Source organism: Gracilinanus agilis, chromosome 2, assembly GCF_016433145.1.
Source record: "Gracilinanus agilis isolate LMUSP501 chromosome 2, AgileGrace, whole genome shotgun sequence".
In the NCBI taxonomy this organism is placed as follows: Eukaryota; Metazoa; Chordata; class Mammalia; order Didelphimorphia; family Didelphidae; genus Gracilinanus; species Gracilinanus agilis.
Window position 1 is genome coordinate 383,549,072 of NC_058131.1, and position 19,984 is coordinate 383,569,055.

The 19,984-nt window shown below is 39.4% G+C and overlaps 1 protein-coding gene across 1 annotated transcript in view; it reads right to left on the reverse strand.

The window, feature by feature from the left end:
• NIPAL4 (NIPA like domain containing 4) overlaps positions 1-19,984 on the reverse strand; it is a 47,082-nt gene that overhangs the window by 17,580 nt on the left and 9,518 nt on the right. Inside the window, exon 2 of the mRNA XM_044659850.1 lies at positions 918-1,266. Within this exon, the coding sequence (XP_044515785.1) occupies positions 918-1,266 (349 nt within the window). The remainder of the gene's footprint in view (positions 1-917; positions 1,267-19,984) is intronic.

The window sequence follows — 19,984 nt, forward strand, 5'->3', positions numbered from 1 at the left end:
CTGATCCAAGCATGTGGGGTTGAATCCTACCTGTGCGACCATGGGCAAGTTGCTTACCCTTTTCTTAGCCTCAGTTACCACATGTGAAATAAAGGGCTTGAACTCCATGACTTCTGATCATGTAAATCCTAACACATTTCACTCCAAGGGCATCCCTATTACCCCTGGGTCAGATACTCCTCAGTTTGCTTTTTAAAGCCCTTCCCTACCTTTCTTGTCTTCTTATACTTTATTCCCTTCCGTGATACACATTATGGTCCGGTGATATTGTTCTACTTGCTGTTCTTTCTAGAACACAGGCTCATTTCCTAACTTCCTACCTTTCATTAGCTGTTCCCCAAGCCTGGAATGCTTTGCGCCTCACCTTGGCCTCTCGGCTCCCCGGGTTTCTTTCAACACTCCCGCTCACATGCAGCCTTTTGCAGGGGGCCTTTCCCAGCATTCATTACCTGCTGCTTATACCTCTGAGATTGCCTTCCATTTACGCAGTCTAGATCTTGAATGGACAGGATGGTTAGCTTGTGGTCTCCCTCATTGGAACGTGAGCTCCTTGAGGGCAAGAACCGTGTTTTGCCTCTCTCCACTCCTCCAGCTTCCATAGGAAGTGCTTAATGAATACTTATGGACTGACTTATTGATACTCGAAATCCTAGGATCTGGGAGTCGTGCCCAGGGAGCCAGATCCCGACCCTTCCACGCTCCTTAGTGGGTGGCCTGAGTTCATAAACTGTACGGCTCCTTCCCCCAGATTATAAGAAAACCTGGCTTGGGGAGACGCGAGAGAGATGGGGCGCTAAGGTAGAGAGGGGTCAGCGTCTCTTTAAAGCCATCCTTCCCTCCTCCAATTCTACTCCCAAATCCAGCACCCAGACCTCCCGGTCTCTCTCCCTCCTCCCTGGGCCGTATCCCGGTCGCACCGTTCGCACAACTGCTGTTGCTCCCCAGCGTCTCCATAGGGCAGCTGCGGCTCCGGCGCCCGCTCCGGCTCCGCGCGCGGAGCCAGGGGCGTGGACACAGGGACTGCCCCGACTCTGGCCGCAGAAAAGCGGCGTGCGGTCCCGGCCCGGCCTGGCTCGCACCCCTGGTCCTCAGCTTAGGAGAAGTTGCCAGTGAGCGATTCCTTCTTCGGTGAGTGACAGCGCCCGGCACGGGCCCAGGGACTGGGCGGGGAGTGGCAGCTCGGCTGGGCGGGGCGGGAAGGGGCCTGGGTCCCAGCAGAGGGGAGGATCTCTTGGGCTGGGTGGGGATCGAGGGGAAGGAATCTTCCTGGGGAGGAAGGGATGGAGCCTAGAGGGCCTGTGGAAATTAACTTCGGGATTCCCGCCAGGGCTCTGCACTCTGCTGCTTTCTCTAAGTGGGACCTTTCATCACTTTGGGATAACTTTGTTAAAAAACTTAATTTAATAGACAAGTGATTTTTCGGAATCATGGATTGTCCCGGAAAAATCTCCTAGCCTGCAATGTGACTCACTTCTTTCTCCCCGGAATCGAGATCAACGTAATCACCTTGTCATGCTTTCAACATATTTCTGCCTTGGTTCTTTACCTCTGGGTGGCGGTTCTCAGCCCATCCCTTTGAGACAACTTTCTCCTTTCCTTAGAAATTCTGCTTTGCCACTGGAAGAACTGGGATGACATCGTACAATCTGCCAATTTAGGCTTTGGGCAGCAGTCCAGTTAATGAAATAAAAGAAAACTTCTGAGTCTAAAAGCCAGAGAAACTGGAAAGATCTTCCTGTTCTTGAATTGTTTCAAGGAAAAGATAAGCTTGTTAAATGGTGATGGTGCAAAAGAGGATGATACCTGGGCCTAGTCCCAGCTCTGACAACAGCTAATTGGGTAAAGCCATTTCACTTATCTGGATGTGTTTTCTTAAAGTAAAGAAGGGATCAGGTTAAGAGTCAGAACCAGAGAGGGAGGTCCTGAGTTCAAAACAGACTGCAGGCATTTCCTAACTCTATGACCCTGGGCAACTCTCTTTGCCTCATTGCCCTTACCACTCTTCTGCCTTGGAACCAATACATAGTACTGATTCTGAAATGGAAGGTATGTATGTTTTTTGTTTATTTTTTTTAAAGAAGAGATTGTATTACCTGATCTACATGGTCTTTTCCACTTTATTTATTTGTTTATTTGTTTTTAATTTAATTTTTTAATTTTTTAGAAACATTTTTTCCATGGTTACATGATTCATCTTCTTGCTCTCTCCCCACCAATCTCCCCATAGCCTAAGTGCATTTCTACTAGTTTCTTCATATGTTATTGATCAAGACCTATTTCCATATTATTGGAAGAGTCTACATCCCAAACCATGTCCACATGAGCTTATGTGTTCAAGCAGTTGTTTTTCTTTTGTGTGTCCATTCCTGTAGTTCTTCCTCTGAATGTGGGCAGCATTCTTTTCCATAAATCCCTCAGAATTGTCCTGGGTCATTGCATTGCTGCTCTTACAGAAGTCCTTTACATTCGATTTTACTACAGTGTATCAGACTCTGTGTACAATGTTCTCCTGGTTCTGCTCCTTTCACTCTGCATCAATTCCTGGAGGTCTTTCCAGTTCACATGGAATTCCTCCAGTTTATTATGCCTTTGAGCACAATAGTATTCCATCACCAGCATATACCACAATTTGTCCAGCTATTCCCCAATTGAAGAGCATACTCTCGTTTTCCAGTTTTTTGCCACCACAAAGAGAGCAGCTATAAATATTTTTGTACATGTTTTTTTCCTTATGATCTCTTTGGGGTATAAATCCAGCAATGGTATAACTGGATCAAAGGGCAGGCAGTCTTTTATCACTCTTTGGGCATAGTTCCAAATTGCCATCCAGAATGGTTGTATCAATTCACAACTCCACCAGCAGTGCATTAATGTCCCAATTTTGCCACATCTCCTCCAACATTCATTACTCTCCCCTGCTATTATTTTAGCCAATCTGCTATGTGTGAGGTGATACCTCAGAGCTGTTTTGATTTTGCATTTCTCTAATTATTAGAGAGCATTATTAGAGACTTTAGACCATTTCTGAATTTTTTTTTTATCGGAGCCACCATTTGTGGGAACAGGTTAGGGTGAAGAAAACTTCTGGTCAGCTCTTGGAAAGCAGGATGAGGTACCTAGAAAGTGTTGAATTTTGCTTGAGGATATCTAAAGTGTTTGGCATTTTACTCAGATTTTTATATATTTTATCTCACCGATCCTTTCAAGAACTCTTTGCTCTCTCTACTTTAAGGAGGAGGAAAAGGTTCAAAGCCTTTTTTTTTTTTTTTTTTTTTTTTTTTTTTTTAGTGACTTGCCCTGGGGCACCTAGCTAGTAAGTATAGAGACAGTGTTTGGACCTAAGATTTCAAGATTCAGTCTAGGAATCCCAGACCAAAGTGTTTTATCTGCTATACCACACTGCCTTATGGTCTTTGATTCCAGCCTTGCTTGGATCTTGGGTTTCGGAGTTTAGGTTTAAATGACTTCCATACCTGGTGTGGTCAAAAGAATATTGGATCAGGAGTCTGGAGACATGGCTTAGTCTCTCATTTTTTGTGTGATCTTTGATAAGTCATTTCTTCTTTATAGATCTCATTTTCTGCAACTGTAAAATGAGGAGGGGGTGCAGTTTAAATTATCTCTAAATTCCTTTCTAGCTCGGGCATTCTAGGATTCTATGACTCCAGACACAATTCGCCCCATTGAAGTGCCGGCTCCTTTTCTCCATTTGACCACAATGCCCTTTTCTCCAGCAACAATGTCCCTGTTAGGATGGCAGAGTAGACCTTAGTATTGTCCTTCCCTGTGGGGAACAATAGACTGCACTGTTGTTTGTCCAAGCTCAACTCAGCTCAGCTTTATGGGGCTGTCCTTTTAAAGAGTCAGACCAGCCAACGGTAAAAGTGTCATAGCCGTATCTTTCCAGAGATTGATTCATTAAACCCCAACTCCATTAAGAATAGTTCTGGTTATCAGGAATGACCCAAACATCTATATCAAAAGCATAGATGTTCCCAACTGGAAAGAATAATTCGATTCCATTCAAGAAGTATCAAATGCTAGGGCACTCAGGTGCTTTACTAAAATAGGCACTATGCCTACTTTAAAACAGCCTACTATGTGCTAGGCACTGCTAGATACTGGGGATACAAAGACAAAAACTGCATAGCTTACATATTCAGTATAAGTACAAAAAGGAAAAATACTAATGTGTGTATAGTTAATATAAAGTAAATACAAAGCAATGACAGATGGAGGATGGGGGGAGAAGAGGACTGTAGCACTTGGAGTGAGGAGGAAGGAGATCTGGAAAGACTTTGTGTGATTGATAGCACTTAAGCTAATGCTTGAAAAGAGCTGAGGGTTCAGAGGTAAAGGTGAAGAAGATTAGCATTTCAGGCAAGGATGAAGGAGATGGAATGCCCAATCAATTCACTTCATTTTTATAGATGAGGCAATTAGGGCAGCAGAGGAAATTAAGTGATTTGTCCAGTTGTTAGCAAGGGATGCAGCCAGGACCTGAACTCAGGTCCCTAGACTCTCTCTATGGCTATCTTTCCATTGCATTATAATGAGACATTTTGGTGCAGTGAGGAAAAAACTGAATTTGGAGCTAGAGGACACATTTATTGTCTTTTTGACCTTGGAGAAAGTCACTTCCCTGAACCCTGAACCCCTCTAATGTCCTTTTAGCGTTGACTTGATGACTCTCAGATGAAAGAAAATCTTATAACTGTCATAATGAAACTGATATTTAGTCTCTTGGATGCCTTTAATTACATTAAATGTATTTAGGTCTACCTCGTAGCATTCCAATCCATTGCTACATTTGTTGCACCTGTTTTTTTTGGGGGGGGGTTTGTTTTTTATTTTTTAATCGTTTATTAATATTCATTTTTAACATGATTACATGATTCATGCTCCTACTTTCCCCTTCACCCCCCCTCTCCCCCCACCCATGGCCGATGCACATTTCCACTGGTTTTAACATGTGTCATTGATCAAGACCTATTTCCAAATTGTTGATAGTTGCAGTGGTGTGGTAGTTTCGAGTCTACATCCCCAATCATGTCCACCTGTTGCACCTGTTTTTATTGAAGATTGGGGAAGGAGGGAGCAGCAATGGTATGCCTCCATTGGGTATATTGCCTTACTCTTTGTCTTGGCATCCTGGGAATTTGACTGGCCTCCTTTTCTGGGTGTGAAACTCATGCCATTCATTTGAAAGCTCCCATTGTCTTGAGAAATAATGGTTGCAATGGAACATATAAATACATATTAAGCTATGGAAATAAGCTCAGATTGTCATGCCCAAGTACTGGAGTTTAAGAAGACATAAAGTGAGACTAATGACTGATTCACTGGCCCCAGAACCTCCCCCTCCAGGAGGTTGCCTTACCCTCAAATTGTCTCCTGGGTGCCTGGGAAAATCAGAGTAGTTATGAGACCAGTTAGGGCAGCTTTGGATCTAGTTAATCCTTTCTACTCTTTCTTCAGGCTCCCTAAAGTCTAAAGAGTTTTCAAAAGCCAAATCAGAAAACTTGGTTTGACAAAGGAAGTAGCATTTGCAAAATTATATGAACTACGTTTTATTTTCTTAAAATTGAGACCACTTCAGAAAATTCAGGATATATGGTTACTGCACATGAGAGGCACTCAATAAATGTTCATTGAATAAGTGAATGTACCAACCCATAGTTTTGGACAACATTAGGAGTGGGCTAGACCATCCCCAGTGGAATTCTGCCTGGGATAAATCACATTATGAATGTGCCCACAAGAAATAAACCACACTTGAAATCAGGTTAGAGATCAGTCTGGAAGGGGTGGGAGTAAAATGGAGGAGGGGGGCTTTCCTTTGACAACAGTGATGGAATTTTGGATAAACACCTTAAGATGTTCCCTCCCTCCTTCCTCACTTGTTAGGGACTATTTCATCATTCATTTATTCAGCAAGCATTTATTGAGCAACTACTATGTGTCAGCATTGTGCAAGGCTTTGCTTACATTGAGTCACATGATCAGCCTATCTTTTCTTCTTCTCATATCATTTTTTTTAGATTTGAATATTTTATCTTTTTAGAAACATTTTCCATGGTTACATGATTCTTGTTTTTACTTTCCCCTTCACCCCCCTTTTGCCCCCATAGCCAATGCACATTTCCACTGGTTTTAACATGTGTGATCAATTAAGACTTATTTACATATTATTGATACTTGCATTGGAGTGGTCATTTAGTGTCTACATCCTCAACCACATCCACATCAACCCATGTGTTCAAGCAGTTGTTTTTCTTCTGCATTTCCACTCCTGAAGTTCTTCCTCTGAATGTGGGCAGCATTCTTTTCCATAAATCCCTCAGAATTGTCCTGGGTCATTGCATTGCTGCTAATGCAGAAGTCCATTACATTCGATTTTACCACAGTGTATCAGTCTCTGTGTACAATGTTCTCCTGGTTCTGCTCCTTTCACTCTGTATCAATTCCTGAAGGTCTTTCCAGTTCACATGGAATTCCTCCAGTTTATTATGCCTTTGAGCACAATAGTATTTCATTACCAGCATATACCACAATTTGTTCAGCCATTCTCCAATTGAAGGGCATATCCTCATTTTCCAGTTTTTTGCCACCACAAAGAGCGCAGCTATAAATATTTTTGTACATGTCTTTTTCCTTGTGATCTCTTTGGGGTATAAACCCAGCAGTGCTATGGCTGGATCAAAGGGCAGGCAGTCTTTTATCACTCTTTGGGCATAGTTTCAAATTGCCATCCAGAACCATCTAGATCAGTTCACAACTCCATCAGCAATGCATTAAAGTCCTAATTTTGCCACATCCCCTCTAACATTCATTACTATCTCCTGTTATCATTTTAGCCAGTCTGCTAGGTGTGAAGTGGTACCTCAGAGTTGTTTTGATTTGCATTTCTCTAATTATTAGAGATTTAGAACACTTTATCATGTGCTTATTGATAGTTTTGATTTCTTTATCTGAAAATTGACTATTCATGTCCCTTGCCCATTTATCAATTGGGGAATGGCTGGATTTTTTATACAATTGATTTAGCTCCTTGTATATTTGAGTAATTAGACCTCTGTCAGAGTTTTTTGTTATAAAGATTTTTTCCCAGTTTATTGTTTCCCTTCTGATTTTGGTTGCATTGTTTTTGTTTGTACAAAACCTTTTTAATTTAATATAATCAAAATTATTTATTTTACATTTTGTAATTTTTTCTAACTCTTGCTTGGTTTTAAAATTTTCCCTTTCCCATAGATCTGACAAGTATACTATTCTGTGTTCACTTAATTTACTTATAGTTTCCTTCATTATATTCAAGTCATTCACCCATTCTGAATTTATCTTGGTGTAGGGTGTGAGATGTTGATCTAAACCTAATCTCTCCCATATTGTTTTCCAATTTTCCCAACAGTTTTGTCAAATAGTGGATTTTCGTCCCAAAAGTTGGGCTGTTTGGGTTTATCATACACTGTCTTGCTGATGTCACTTACCTCAAGTCTATTCCACTGATCCTCCCTTCTGTCTCTTAGCCAGTACCATATTTTTTTTTTACATTTTTGAACCCTTAGCTTCTGTGTATTGGCTTCTAGGTGGAAGAGTAGTAAGGGTAGGCAATGGGGGTCAAGTGACTTGCCCAGAGTCACACAGCTGGGAAGTGTCTGAGGCCAGATTTGAACCTAGGACCTCCCGTCTCTAGGCCTGGCTCTCGATCCACTGAGCTACCCAGCTACTCCTACCATATTGTTTTAATGACTGCTGCTTTATAGTATAGTTTAATGTAATAATAAGTACTGCTAGGCCACCTTCCTTCACATTTTTTCCTTCATTATTTCTCTTGATATTCTTGATCTTTTGTTCTTCCAAATGAACTTTGTTATAGTTTTTTCTAATTCAGTAAAAAAGTTTTTTGGTAGCTTGATAAGTATGGCACTAAATAGGTCAATTAATTTGGGTAGAATGGTCATTTTTATTATGTTAGCTCATCCTACCCATGAGCAATCAAAGTTTTTCCAATTGTTTAGATCTAGTTTTAATTGTTTGGAAAGTGTTTTGTAGTTGTGTTCGTATAATTCCTGTGTTTGTTTTGGTAGATAGATTCCTAAGTACTTTATATTGTCTAGGGTGATTTTTAAATGGTGTTTCTCTTTCTACCTCTTGCTGCTGTGATGTGTTGGAAACATATAGAAATGCTGATGATTTATATGCATTTATTTTGTATCCTGCAACTTTGCTAAAGTTGTTGATTATTTCTATTAGCTTTTTAGTTGATTCTCTAGGATTTTTTAAGTAGACCATCATATCATCTTATCATCTGCAAAGAGAGATAGCTTAGTCTCCTCATTGCCTATTTTAATACCATCAATTTCTTTTTCTTCTCTAATTGCTACTGCTAGTGTTTCTAGTAGAATATTAAATAATAGAGGTGATAGTGGGCATCCTTGTTTCACGCCTGATCTTATTGGGAAGGCTTTTAATTTATCTCCATTGCATATGATGCTTGTTGATGGTTTTAGATATATACTGTTTATTATTTTTAGGAAAGGTCCTTCTATTCCTATATTTTCTAGTGTTTTCAATAGGAATGGATGTTGTATTTTGTCAAAGGCTTTTTCAACATCTATTGAGATAATCATGTGGTTTTTGTTGGTTTGCTTGTTGATATGGTCAATTATGTGAATGGTTTTCCTGATGTTGAACCATCCTTGCATTCCTGGTATAAATCCCACCTGGTCATAATGAATAACCCTCGTGATCACTTGCTGGAGTCTCTTTACTAGTATTCTGTTTAAGATTTTTGCATCTATGTTCATTAAGGAGATTGGTCTGTAGTTTTCTTTCTCTGTTTTTGATCTACTTGGCTTTGGGATCAGTACCATATTTGCATCATAAAAGGAGTTTGGTATAACTCCTTCTTTGCTTATTATGTCAAATAATTTGTATAGTATTGGAATTAGTTGTTCTGTGAAGGTTTGGTAGAATTCACTTGTGAATCCACCTGGTCCTGGGGATTTTTTCTTAGGAAGTTCTTTGATGGCTTGTTCAATTTCTTTTTCTGATATGGGATTATTTAAGTATTCTATTTCTTCTATTGTTAATCTAAGCAATTTATATTTTTGTAAATATTCATTCATCTCACCTAGATTGCTATATTTATTGCCATATAATTGGGCAAAATAGTTTTTAATGATTGCCTTAATTTCCTCTTCATTAGAGCTGAGGTCTTCCTTTTCATCTTTGATATTGATGATTTGGTTTTCTTCTTTCCTTTTTTAAATTAGATTGACCAGTACTTTGTCAATTTTGTTTGTTTTTCCAAAGTACCAGCTTCTAGTCTTATTTATTAATTCAATAGTTCTTTTACTTTCAATTTTATTGATTTCTCCTTTAATTTTTATAATCTCTAATTTGGTCTTTAGCTGGGGATTTTTAATTTGTTCCCTTTTTTAGTTTTTTAATTTGCATGCCCAGTTCATTGATCTTTGTCCTCTATAATTTATTAATACATGCACTAAAGGATATAAATTTCCCCCTGAGTACTGCCTTAGCTGCATCCCACAGAATTTAGTAGGATGTCTCATCATTGTCATTCTCTTCAATGAAATTATTGATTGTTTCTATAATTTGTTCTTTAACTAACTGGTTTTGGAGAATCATATTATTTACTTTCCAATTAGTTTTTGATTTGCCCGTCCATGTGCCCTTGCTAATTATTATTTTTATTGCATTATGATCTGAGAAGGTTACATTTATTTCTGTTCTTTTGCATTTGTTTGCAATGTTTCTATGTCCTATTACATGGTCAATCTTTGTGAATGTACCCTGTGCAGCTGAAAAGAAGGTGTATTCCTTTTTGTCCCTATTTATTTTTCTCTACATATCTATTAAATCTATTTTTTCTAGGATTTCATTCACCTCTCCTATCTCTTTCTTATTTATTTTTTGGTTTGATTTATCGACATCTGAAAGAGGAATATTTAGATCTCCCACTAGTATGGTTTTACTATCTATTTCCTTCTTGAGCTCTGCCAGTTTCTCCTTTAGGAATTTGGATGCTATACCATTTGGTGCATACATGTTGAATACTATTATTTCCTTATTGTCAATAATGCCTTTTATCAGGATGTAATTTCCTTCCCTGTCTCTTTTAATCAGATCTATTTTTACTTTGGTTTTGTCAGAAATCATGATCACCACTCCTACCTTCTTTTTCTCATTTGAAGCCCAAAAGATTTTGCTCCAGCCCTTGACTTTAAACCTGTGTATGTCTACCCACCTAATATCTGTTTCTTGTAGACAACATATGGTAGGATTTTGGTTTCTAATGCACTCTGTTATTTGCTTCCATTTTATGGGCGAGTTCATCCCATTCACATTCAGAATTATAATTATCAGTTGTGTATTCCCCAACATTTTGGTATCCTCTCCTAGTTCTACCCTTTCTTTTTACGCTATTTCCTTTTAAACTAGTGGTTTGTTTTAGACCAGTCCCCTTTGACTCCTCCCTTAATTTACTTCCCTTTCCACCCCCTCCCTTATTATTCCCCTCTTTTTATTTTTAAGGCCTAATGAATTCCCTCCCCTTCTCCCCTCCCTTTTTTTGATCTCCCCACTCCCCTGCTCCCCTTGGTTAATCCCTTCTGACTTTCTCAGTAGGGTTAGATAGAATTCTATATTTCAATGGATATAGCTACTCTTCCCCCTCAGGGTTAATGCCACTGAGAGTAAAGTTTAAATATTACCTCTTAATGTTCTCTTCCTCTCCTTCTTATAATAGTATTCATCCCCTCCCTTCCCCATGTTCTCTTTGTGTGGTATAGAATATCCTATTTTTCTTATTCATTCAAGTTTCTCTTGGTGCCATCTACTATTCACCCATCTCTTCCCTCCTTACCCCCCCCTCTCATCTTAGATCATTTAGTGCTCCAACCTCTCCCTGTGAATAATTCTTCTAATTACTATAATAGTGAATACAGTTTTTGAAAATTTTCACATAACATTTCTCCATATAGGAATACAATTAATTTGATCTTATTAAAGCCCTTAAAGAGGCAAATTTAAAAATAAGAGTTTTCTTTCTTTCCCCTCTCTTTCTTATTTACCTTTTCATGTTTTTCTTCTTTTTTTGTGGTTGGATATCGAACTTTCCATTTAGTCCTGGTCTTTTCTGTACAAATACTTGAAAATCTTCTATCTTGTTGAATGCCCATACTTTCCCATGGAAGTATATAGTCAGTTTTGAAGGGTAGGTGATCCTTGGTTGTAGACCCAGTTCTCTTGCCTTTCTGAATATCATGTTCCAAACCTTGTGGTCTTTTAGTGTGGAGGCTGCCAGATCCTGTGTGATCCTGATTGGGGCTCCTTGATATTTGAATTGTCTCTTTATGGCTTCTTGTAATATTTTTTCTTTTACTTGGAAGCTCTTGAAGTTGACTATTATATTCCTGGGGGTTGTCTTTTCAGGGTTTAGTGTAGAGGGTGATCTATGGATCCTTTCAATGTCTCTATTGCCCTCTTGTTGTAGAACTTCAGGGCAGTTTTGCTGAATAATTTCTTTTAGTATGGAGTCCAAATTTCTATTAATTTCTGCTTTTTCAGGAAGACCAATGATTCTCAAAATGTCACTTCTAGACCTGTTTTCTTGATTTGTCAATTTCTCAGTGAGATATTTTATGTTTCCTTCTATTTTATCAGTCTTTTGACTTTGTTTTATTTGTTCTTGCTGTCTTGAGAGATCATTGGCTTCTACTTGCCCAATTCTTGTCTTTAGAGACTGGTTTTCTGCTATAACCTTTTGATTTTCCTTTTCAGTTTGTTCTATCCTGTTTTCCCGCTGTTTTATTTTGGTCTCCAATTTGCTTATCAGGCATCTTTCCCCAATTGGGAGTTTCTGTCTTTTAACCTGTTAATTTCCTTTTGAGCTATTTCCCACTTCTCTCGCCAAATCTCTTCCATCTTTCTCATGATCTCAGATCTCATGAACTCTTCAAGAGCTTGTCACCAATTTTCATTTTTTTTGGGAAGGTTTGGATGTGATTACTTGTTTGTTCTCTTCTGCTGTTTGCTCTGTTGTCTGGATTTTTTCTGGGTAAAAGTTGTCGAATGTTAAAGATTTCTTCTTGATTTTTCTCTTTTGGGGTTGTTGTGACTGGCTTGCCATTATTATTATTTCTTTCTCAGTCAGAACTCTGAGTGAGGCAGACAGGCTCTCTGCCTATGGAGCTATGGAGCAGTTTTCACCTGCGTCACTGTGCCATGCACCCTCTCAGCTTTATCCTCATGTCCAGGGTTGGTCTGCGCTTTTTAGGTTCCCGAGGTCACGTGGAATTCAAAGAAGATATTTAAGGCAGTCTCATCGGGGTCTCAGCATTCCAACAATCCTCTGTGAACCAGAGGAGGTCCATCACCAGATGCTCCCTTCCATCGAAGACCTTCTCATTTCATTTTTTGATGACCTCCTTTACTCTTGTTTTTCTTCTGAGTTCCTCATTGATTGCTTGTCATAGCCTTCTTCCATATACTGTATGCCTCTCCATTGCTCTCACTATGATATTCATTATTAATTCTTCAAAGATTTCTACATTCTGTCTTAACTGACATACAGCAACACTGGAGAGTGTTGGTATTAAAAAGATGGGCCTTTGCTTTCATGGGAAAATTGAAAGTTAGTTAGTTTGCAGTTTCTCAAAAACGGTCTATTATATCCTCCTCCTCATTCTTTTCCACTCGAGGTCAGATTTGTTTTCTATCTCAGATATAGAAATTGTTGGACAAGCTTTATTGCTTGCCTAACCAAATGCATGTTTTAACCTAGGCACCAGGCATTTTTTATCCACTTAATCTTGCCTGTGTGAATGGTCAGAGCAAATGTCTTTGGATTACAGATCTTGTCCATGATGTTCTGCAATGTTCTAGGGGTTGAGGCAATCACCACATATCTATAAGAAAGAACATCTGGAAAACATTAGATTTCAACGGAAATCCTTTTTCTGCTTAGACTCTTCTCTCACATTCCTCCATCCCAGTATCAAGTAATTTTGGAGAGAATACAAAGAATACATCTCCATCCGCAGAGCTTAGGCTATTTCTGTTGTTGCCATTTCAGATACTTATTAGGCCTATGACCCTGGGCAAGTCACTTAACCTCTGTTTGCCTTAATCTTCTAGAGAAAGAAATGGTTAGTCACTCCAAAAAAAAAAAACCCTCCATGGACAGTATGGTTCATGGCTCACAAAGAGTTGGATATGATTGAACAATTGAAAAACAACAACAACAACTTCTGTCATTTCTTTCAAGCAATCTTGAATGACTTTGATAGATAGATTTAAGGTAATTTCTTGTAAAAGAATCTATGAGGTGCCTTTATGCTTTACCAAATTAACTTATTTTTGATAAGAAATAATGAGCACATTGGGATAATTTTTTTACTTCTTTCAGTTAATTGTGAAATGGTAAGGATGTAGTTCATTGTTGAATATAGCTGATTGTTCTTTAATAACTTTATCTGAATTAAAATCTGGCCTCAGATATGTCTTATCTGTGTGACTCGCAGCAAGTCACTTGACCCTAATTGCTTAGCTCTTATAGCTCGTCTGCCTTGAAAATGATTCTGAGACAGAAGGTAAGGGTTTATTTAAAAAAAAAAACAACTTATTAAGTATACCCTAGGTTGGTACACAAATGATTTGTATAAAGATTTTGGGGCAGAAGGGTGGCAAAGTATACAGAGTTCTGACTCTGGAGTTAGGAAGACCTGAGTTCATATTTAGCCTTTGACACTTACTGGTTGTGTGACCCTGGACAAGTCACTTAACTTAGTTTGCCTCAGTTCCACATCTATAAAATAAGCAGGAGAAGGAAATGGCAAACTACTCCAGTATCTTTGTTAAGAAACCCTCCAAAAATGGGGTCACGAAGAGTTGGACATACCTGAAATGATTTAACAGCAATAAAGATCGTATATAGATGGAAGAGTGGGCATTTAAGTTAATAGTTATTAACGTTCTCTCATTCTCTCACAAAAATATAAATTAGGTCAAATGTTTTTTCCTTGTTTTTTTTTTTTTTATCTTCTCCTCCTTCAGATACCTTGTATATCTTCTCCAGCCTTGGAACACAGGATCATCCCTGTCAGAATGGTATGAAACTTCCTAAGTGGACAGGAGAAAGTCCCTATTCTAAGAGAAATTCCTTAATGTTTCCCTGGATGTAATGTTGTCAGAAGATGGCAATCCGTGAGTGGGAAATATTTTGGGAATAAAACCTGTGCCTTAATCCATGATCCTTCTAGACCTTCTGGAGAACCTTGAAGAGGTAAAAAGTCATAGAAGGATGGTTTCCAGTTAATCAAGAGGCATTTATTTAAACACCTATTGTGCCCAGGCAGTACTAAGTGCTAGAATAGAAAGATAAAAGTAAGAAGCAGTAACCTTGGACTTCTGGTTTTTATCTCTTTAGTCTTCCCTGTCTAGGTTAGGGCAAATGCCTTTGTGATTACAGATCCTTTCAGCAACTTCTGGAAGCTACATTCCATGAGAGGAGATCATATGCAGAGTTATAGGAAAAGCAAAACACATGCAAAACAAATACTAGGTAATCTAGTTAGGGAAGGTGGGAGAAGCTAGATCAGCAGCTGGAAAAGGCTTCAGCCCAAAGGTGGCATGTGAGCCTCTGAGTCTTAAAGGAAGCTCTGGATTCTGAGTGAGAAGTTAGGAGGAAAAGCATTCAAGGCATGGGTAAGAGTTCTATAAAGACACTGAGATGAGAGATGGAATATAATGTGAGGAACAGCAAATATGAAGATCATAGAATACATGGAGGGGATGCATTAAAAAATTGGGAAGATATTTTGTGAAGCACTTTAAATGCTAAACAAAGGAATTCTATTAGATTCTAAACATATTAGAGAGTCAGAGGCAGCTGGGTGGCTCAGTGGATAAAGAGCCAGACCTAGATATGGGAGATCTTAGGTTCCAAATTGGCCTCAGACACTTCTTAGGTGTGTGACCCTGGGCAAGTCACTTACTCCCCCTTGTCTAGCTCTTACCACTCTTCTGCCTTGGAACCAATACACATTATTGAGTCTAAGATGGAAGGTAAGGGTTTAAAAAAATATTAGGGAGTCACTGGAATTTTTTTCAGTTGGGGGCAAGTGGCATGGCCAGGCTTTTGCTTGCAGAAAATCACTTTAGAAGCAGAGTGGAGGGTAGATTGGAATGAGAAGAGAGTTAAGGAAGCAAGACCAATGAGAAAGCCATTATAGCAGTCTAGGGAGGGATGATGAACTAGGAGGGTGACTGTGTGAGGAGAGGGAAGGGGATGTATACAAAAGATATTGTGAAAGTAGAATAAACCTTGACAAAAGATTGGCTATGTTATATTGGGATGAGATAGAGTGGGGAATAAAGGATGACAGTGACGTTGTTTTTCAGTGCTTGGGAAGTTAGCGGTGTCCTTAATAGTAATAGGTAATATCAGAAGATAGGTGGTTTCAAGGGGGTGGGAATAATGAGTTTTGTTTTGGATATGTTGACTTTGAAGTACCAATGGAGCATCCACTTTGAAATATACAATAGGCTTGGATCTTATAATTGGGAAAATAAAATATCTTTGAATAAAAAAAGAAAGAAATGTCCAAAAGGCAATTAGTGATGAACAGAAGTTCAGGGGAGAAAGAGAGAGAGAGAGAGAGAGAGAGAGAGAGAGAGAGAGAGAGAGAGAGAGAGAGAGAGAGTCAGAGAGAGAGAGAGACAGACAGACAGACAGAGACAGAGATAGAGAGACAGAGAGACAGAGACAGAGACAGAGACAGAGACTAGGGCTGAATATGTTCATCTGGGAATCATCTGCATAGAGATGACAATTGAACCCCTGGGAACTGATGAGTTTACTAAATAAGACAATGTAAGGAAAAAGGGGACTTACAATAGAAATTTAGGGGAGTATCCACAGGATTGAGCAGACAAAGATGGAGATTCAAAGAGACTTGAAGAGAGGTCAGCAGATAGAGAGGATAGAGTGGATAGCCTGGAGTCAGGAAAACTCATCTTCCTGAGTTTAAATCTGGTCTCAGATACTCACTAGTTGTGTGACCCTGGGCAAGTCACTTAATACTACCTACTTGTCTTGGTTTCCCCATCTTTAAGATGAACTGGAGAAGGAACTGGCAAACCACTCCTGTATCTCTGCCAAGAAATCCCAAATGGGGTCCTAAAGAGACAGACATGTCTGAAAAATGACTCGACAACCACCGACAGATAGAAGGAGGAGAACAAAGAAAGAACAGCCACAAAACCCCAGAGAAGAGAGATTCCAGGAGGAGAAAGGAGTCTATATTGTGAAGTGTTTCAGAGAGGCCAAGAAAAATAAAAACTGGGAAAAGGTCATTAAATTTGGCGATGGAGAGCTCATCAGTAACTTTGGAAAGAGTATGCCAGTTAAGATGACAGTGTTTCCTCATGGGTAAAATGAGAGAGTTGGATCAGATGACCTCCAAAGGTTCTTCCAGCTCTAAATCTATAATTCTATTCTCTCCTGACTGGATGGTGTTGAGAAACTGCCCAGCTTTTGATCTTTTATGTCTATGATTCTGCAGCTTTGCCATGATTTTCTCTGCTGTATGGTGCCCAGAACTGTACCTAGGATCCCAACTTTCTGAACATAATTTTGTTATTTCATGAGGACCCAGTCATGTCCACTTCACTCCCAAATGAATTCACTCTCTGGACTTTGAGCTCCCAAGCATTTTGATTTATTAAGCAATGCATGCCAGTTGTTCAACAAACTGCAACCAGGCCCCCTCAGCTTTGACACTTTTGGATCCTGAATACAGGATGGAAGATACAGGAGGAGACAGACTTCTACACATTAAAAGCCATGAGACAAATAAGACCAACTAATTAAAAGAAAACAATTAACCAGGATACATTAGGTAATCTGATTTCTTTTAAAATATTTTTTATTGATTAATTAAGAAAATGTTTCCATGGTTACATGATTCATGTTCTTTCCTCCCTTCTTCCTCCCCCCTCCCATAGCTGATGCTCAGTTCCACTGGGTTAGGTAATCTGATTTCTAATTAGAGAATAAATCAGGGACTTTCAAAACTGAGTGGAGGAGAGTGAACAGGAGAAAAGTCCTGAATTCAGAAAAACAGCAGTCCGGATTCTCCCCAATGTCTGCAAACAATTAAAAGATCGTGGAAATAATTACTTATTGATCAGCTTAAGGTCATTTTCAGATAAAACATATGGATTTCTTGAGATGTATAATTGTGAGGAAACTCTTTGTGTCAGTCTTTGGATCTGATTTGGTTTCTGGTCCACATAACCTAGGTCTTTAAATCTCAAGTAAGGGGCAGCTAGATGGTTCAGTGGATTGAGAGCCAGGCACTATCCTAGTTGTGTGACCCTGGGCAAGTCACTTAACCCTAATTGCCTAGCCCTTATCACTCTTCTGCCTTGGAACTGATATTTCATATTGATTCTAAAATAGAAAGTAAAAAACAAAACAAAGAAATAACCCCAGTTAAAGGTGATCCAGCTTCCCAGCTGCACAGGGCTAAATTTGAACTGTGCAATAAGATCTTCTTCGGATTCCCAAAGTTGTGAATACAATTTTCTCACAAGACAGAAACTGGTCTAGACCCATAATTGAATAGAAAAGGAACTGAGCTAGCTGGTTCACTCACTTCCCACAATTAACCATCTGCTGCTCAAATCCCTTCAATTCCCTCATTACCTCTTCAACAGCCTTTCCCTCTTCTCAACCTCTAGCTTTCTAGCTCATCTTTATGTATCATCTTCCTCTATTAGAATTTACAAGTCCATGGGGGGAAGGGATGGTCTCATCTGCTTGTATTTGTATGATTAATATTTAACACGGTGCCTAGCACATAGGGCCACTTCATATTTAATAAATACTGTATCTCCATCAACCTCTGTCATATAAAATGATAGAATATAAGCTTCTAGAGGATAGGCATTGTTTCATTTTTGTCTCAGTATCCTTTCATAAATGCTTGTTGAATGATCAAATCAAATACTACTTAAAAAATAATCCTTACCTTCCATCTTAGAATCAATTCTTCTAAGGCAGAAGAGCAGTAAGGGCTAGGCAATGGAGATTAAGTGACTTGCCCAGGATCAAACAGTTAGGAAGTATCTGAGATCATATTTGATGTTTGAACCCAGGAACTAATTCTCAATCCACTGAGCCACCTAGTTGCCCCCTCAAATACTATTTTAAATATGTTTGGAAATTCTCTGGATAAAGATGAATCTTGCTGTGAAGTGGGATTCTGAAATGAAAAATCCTTCTAACTGAAAAGTTTTCCTAGTGCTTTGCTTAAATCATGGTGCAGCCATGTTTATTCAAACTAAATAGTGCGTACGGCAAAGAGGGACTGGGAGGACAGATGCACCTAGAGTGTCATCAACTGTCCTTTGCTGGGAGAGTCATGAGAATGAGAGAGTGGCTATAGCTTGGGGGAAACAGGATCTCAGCCTTAAGAGACATATCTTTATATGCCAGTTCTCCTCTTACTCAAACTCCGAGGATGACATTACACATTGGATTTGAGAAACTGCTTCTTCACAAGTCCAGGCAGATCTCTAGGGAGGAGAAGAAGTTTGGGAGTTAAATTTGGGTCTCTCCTAATTTCAGGATTTCTTTTCTACCTTCTGTCCTCAGCCAGGATTCTGAGTATTGCTTCTACTTCCAGGATGACTTCCCAACCTGTCACCTTCCCTCAGGAAAGAACGTATGATCGAAGATCTTCAATTCCAATTCTGTAGTGACAGACAATCAAGAGTCCAAAGCCCGTGAGCTTCATTGCAGTGGCTTCCTTGCAAATGCAGATATACGGGAAATACTGGTTTGGGAGCTCTTGAGAGCAGGTGAGATACCCTGAAGGAATCCAGAGCGTGGGTTAAGATCTCCTCACCCCACAAGACAAGTAGAGCAGGATATAAAAAATACTTAGCCCTGTTTCAGATCCCTCTCCCCTACCTCTTCGAGACCTGCCCAGAGAATAGCATTCCTTGTTGATAGGAAGTCCAGAAGAGATAAGGTTGGGGCCCAATTGGGCCACTTAAAGTCTTGGGATTGTTTTAGGGAGATAAAAATTGTCCCCTGTTAAAATAACAGCATGTGTTTCCAAGTGAAGGATGTGCAGATTTACTTTGTGATGATACAGCAGGCAGTAAAGATGATGCTTGTATGTTTGACCCTCTTGGTTTTATATCTCAGAATACCCAACCTTCAAGGAAGATTCCTGTTCTTTTCTTTTGTATTCTCCATTACAGAATGTAAGTTCTTTGAGGGCAGGAACTGCCTGACTTTTATATTTGTGTCTCGGACACTCTGCTCATCATTGGGAAATTTGAGGCAACTAGGGGCACAGTGGATGGAGTCTGGCCCTAGAGTAAGAAAGATCTGAGTTTGAATATGACCTCAGACACTTACTGGGAGATCCTGAGCAAGTCACTTCAGCTCTGTTTGCTTCAGTTCCCTTCACTGTAAAAATAGGGATAATAATAGCACCTATCTCATAGTGTCATTGTATAGATCAAATGAGATAATATTTATAAAAGTGCTTAATGCCTGACATGTATAAGTACTTATTCCCTCTTTCTTGCCTTCATTATCCTGCAAGATTGAATCAGCCTCAGTACTCACATCTCATCATATCCCCTGGACCATCTGACTGGAAAGCAGAACCGAGAGCTCCAAAATTTTCATTTAAAGAGGGTGCCCAACATAGTCTTCTCATCTCCCACCAGCTTTACTTCTTTGAAACTTTTATGGACTTCTCTCACAGATCCTTTATCTCCTGGTACCTTCTCCAATCACTATCCCCAGCTCCTTCCCCCCACTGCCTCTTAGTCTCCTTTTGTGTCTGGTTTCACCATCAGATCATAATTCCTTGAGGGTAGGGACTGTCTTTTTTCTTTTCATTTGTATTTGTATCTTCAGTGCTTAGCACAA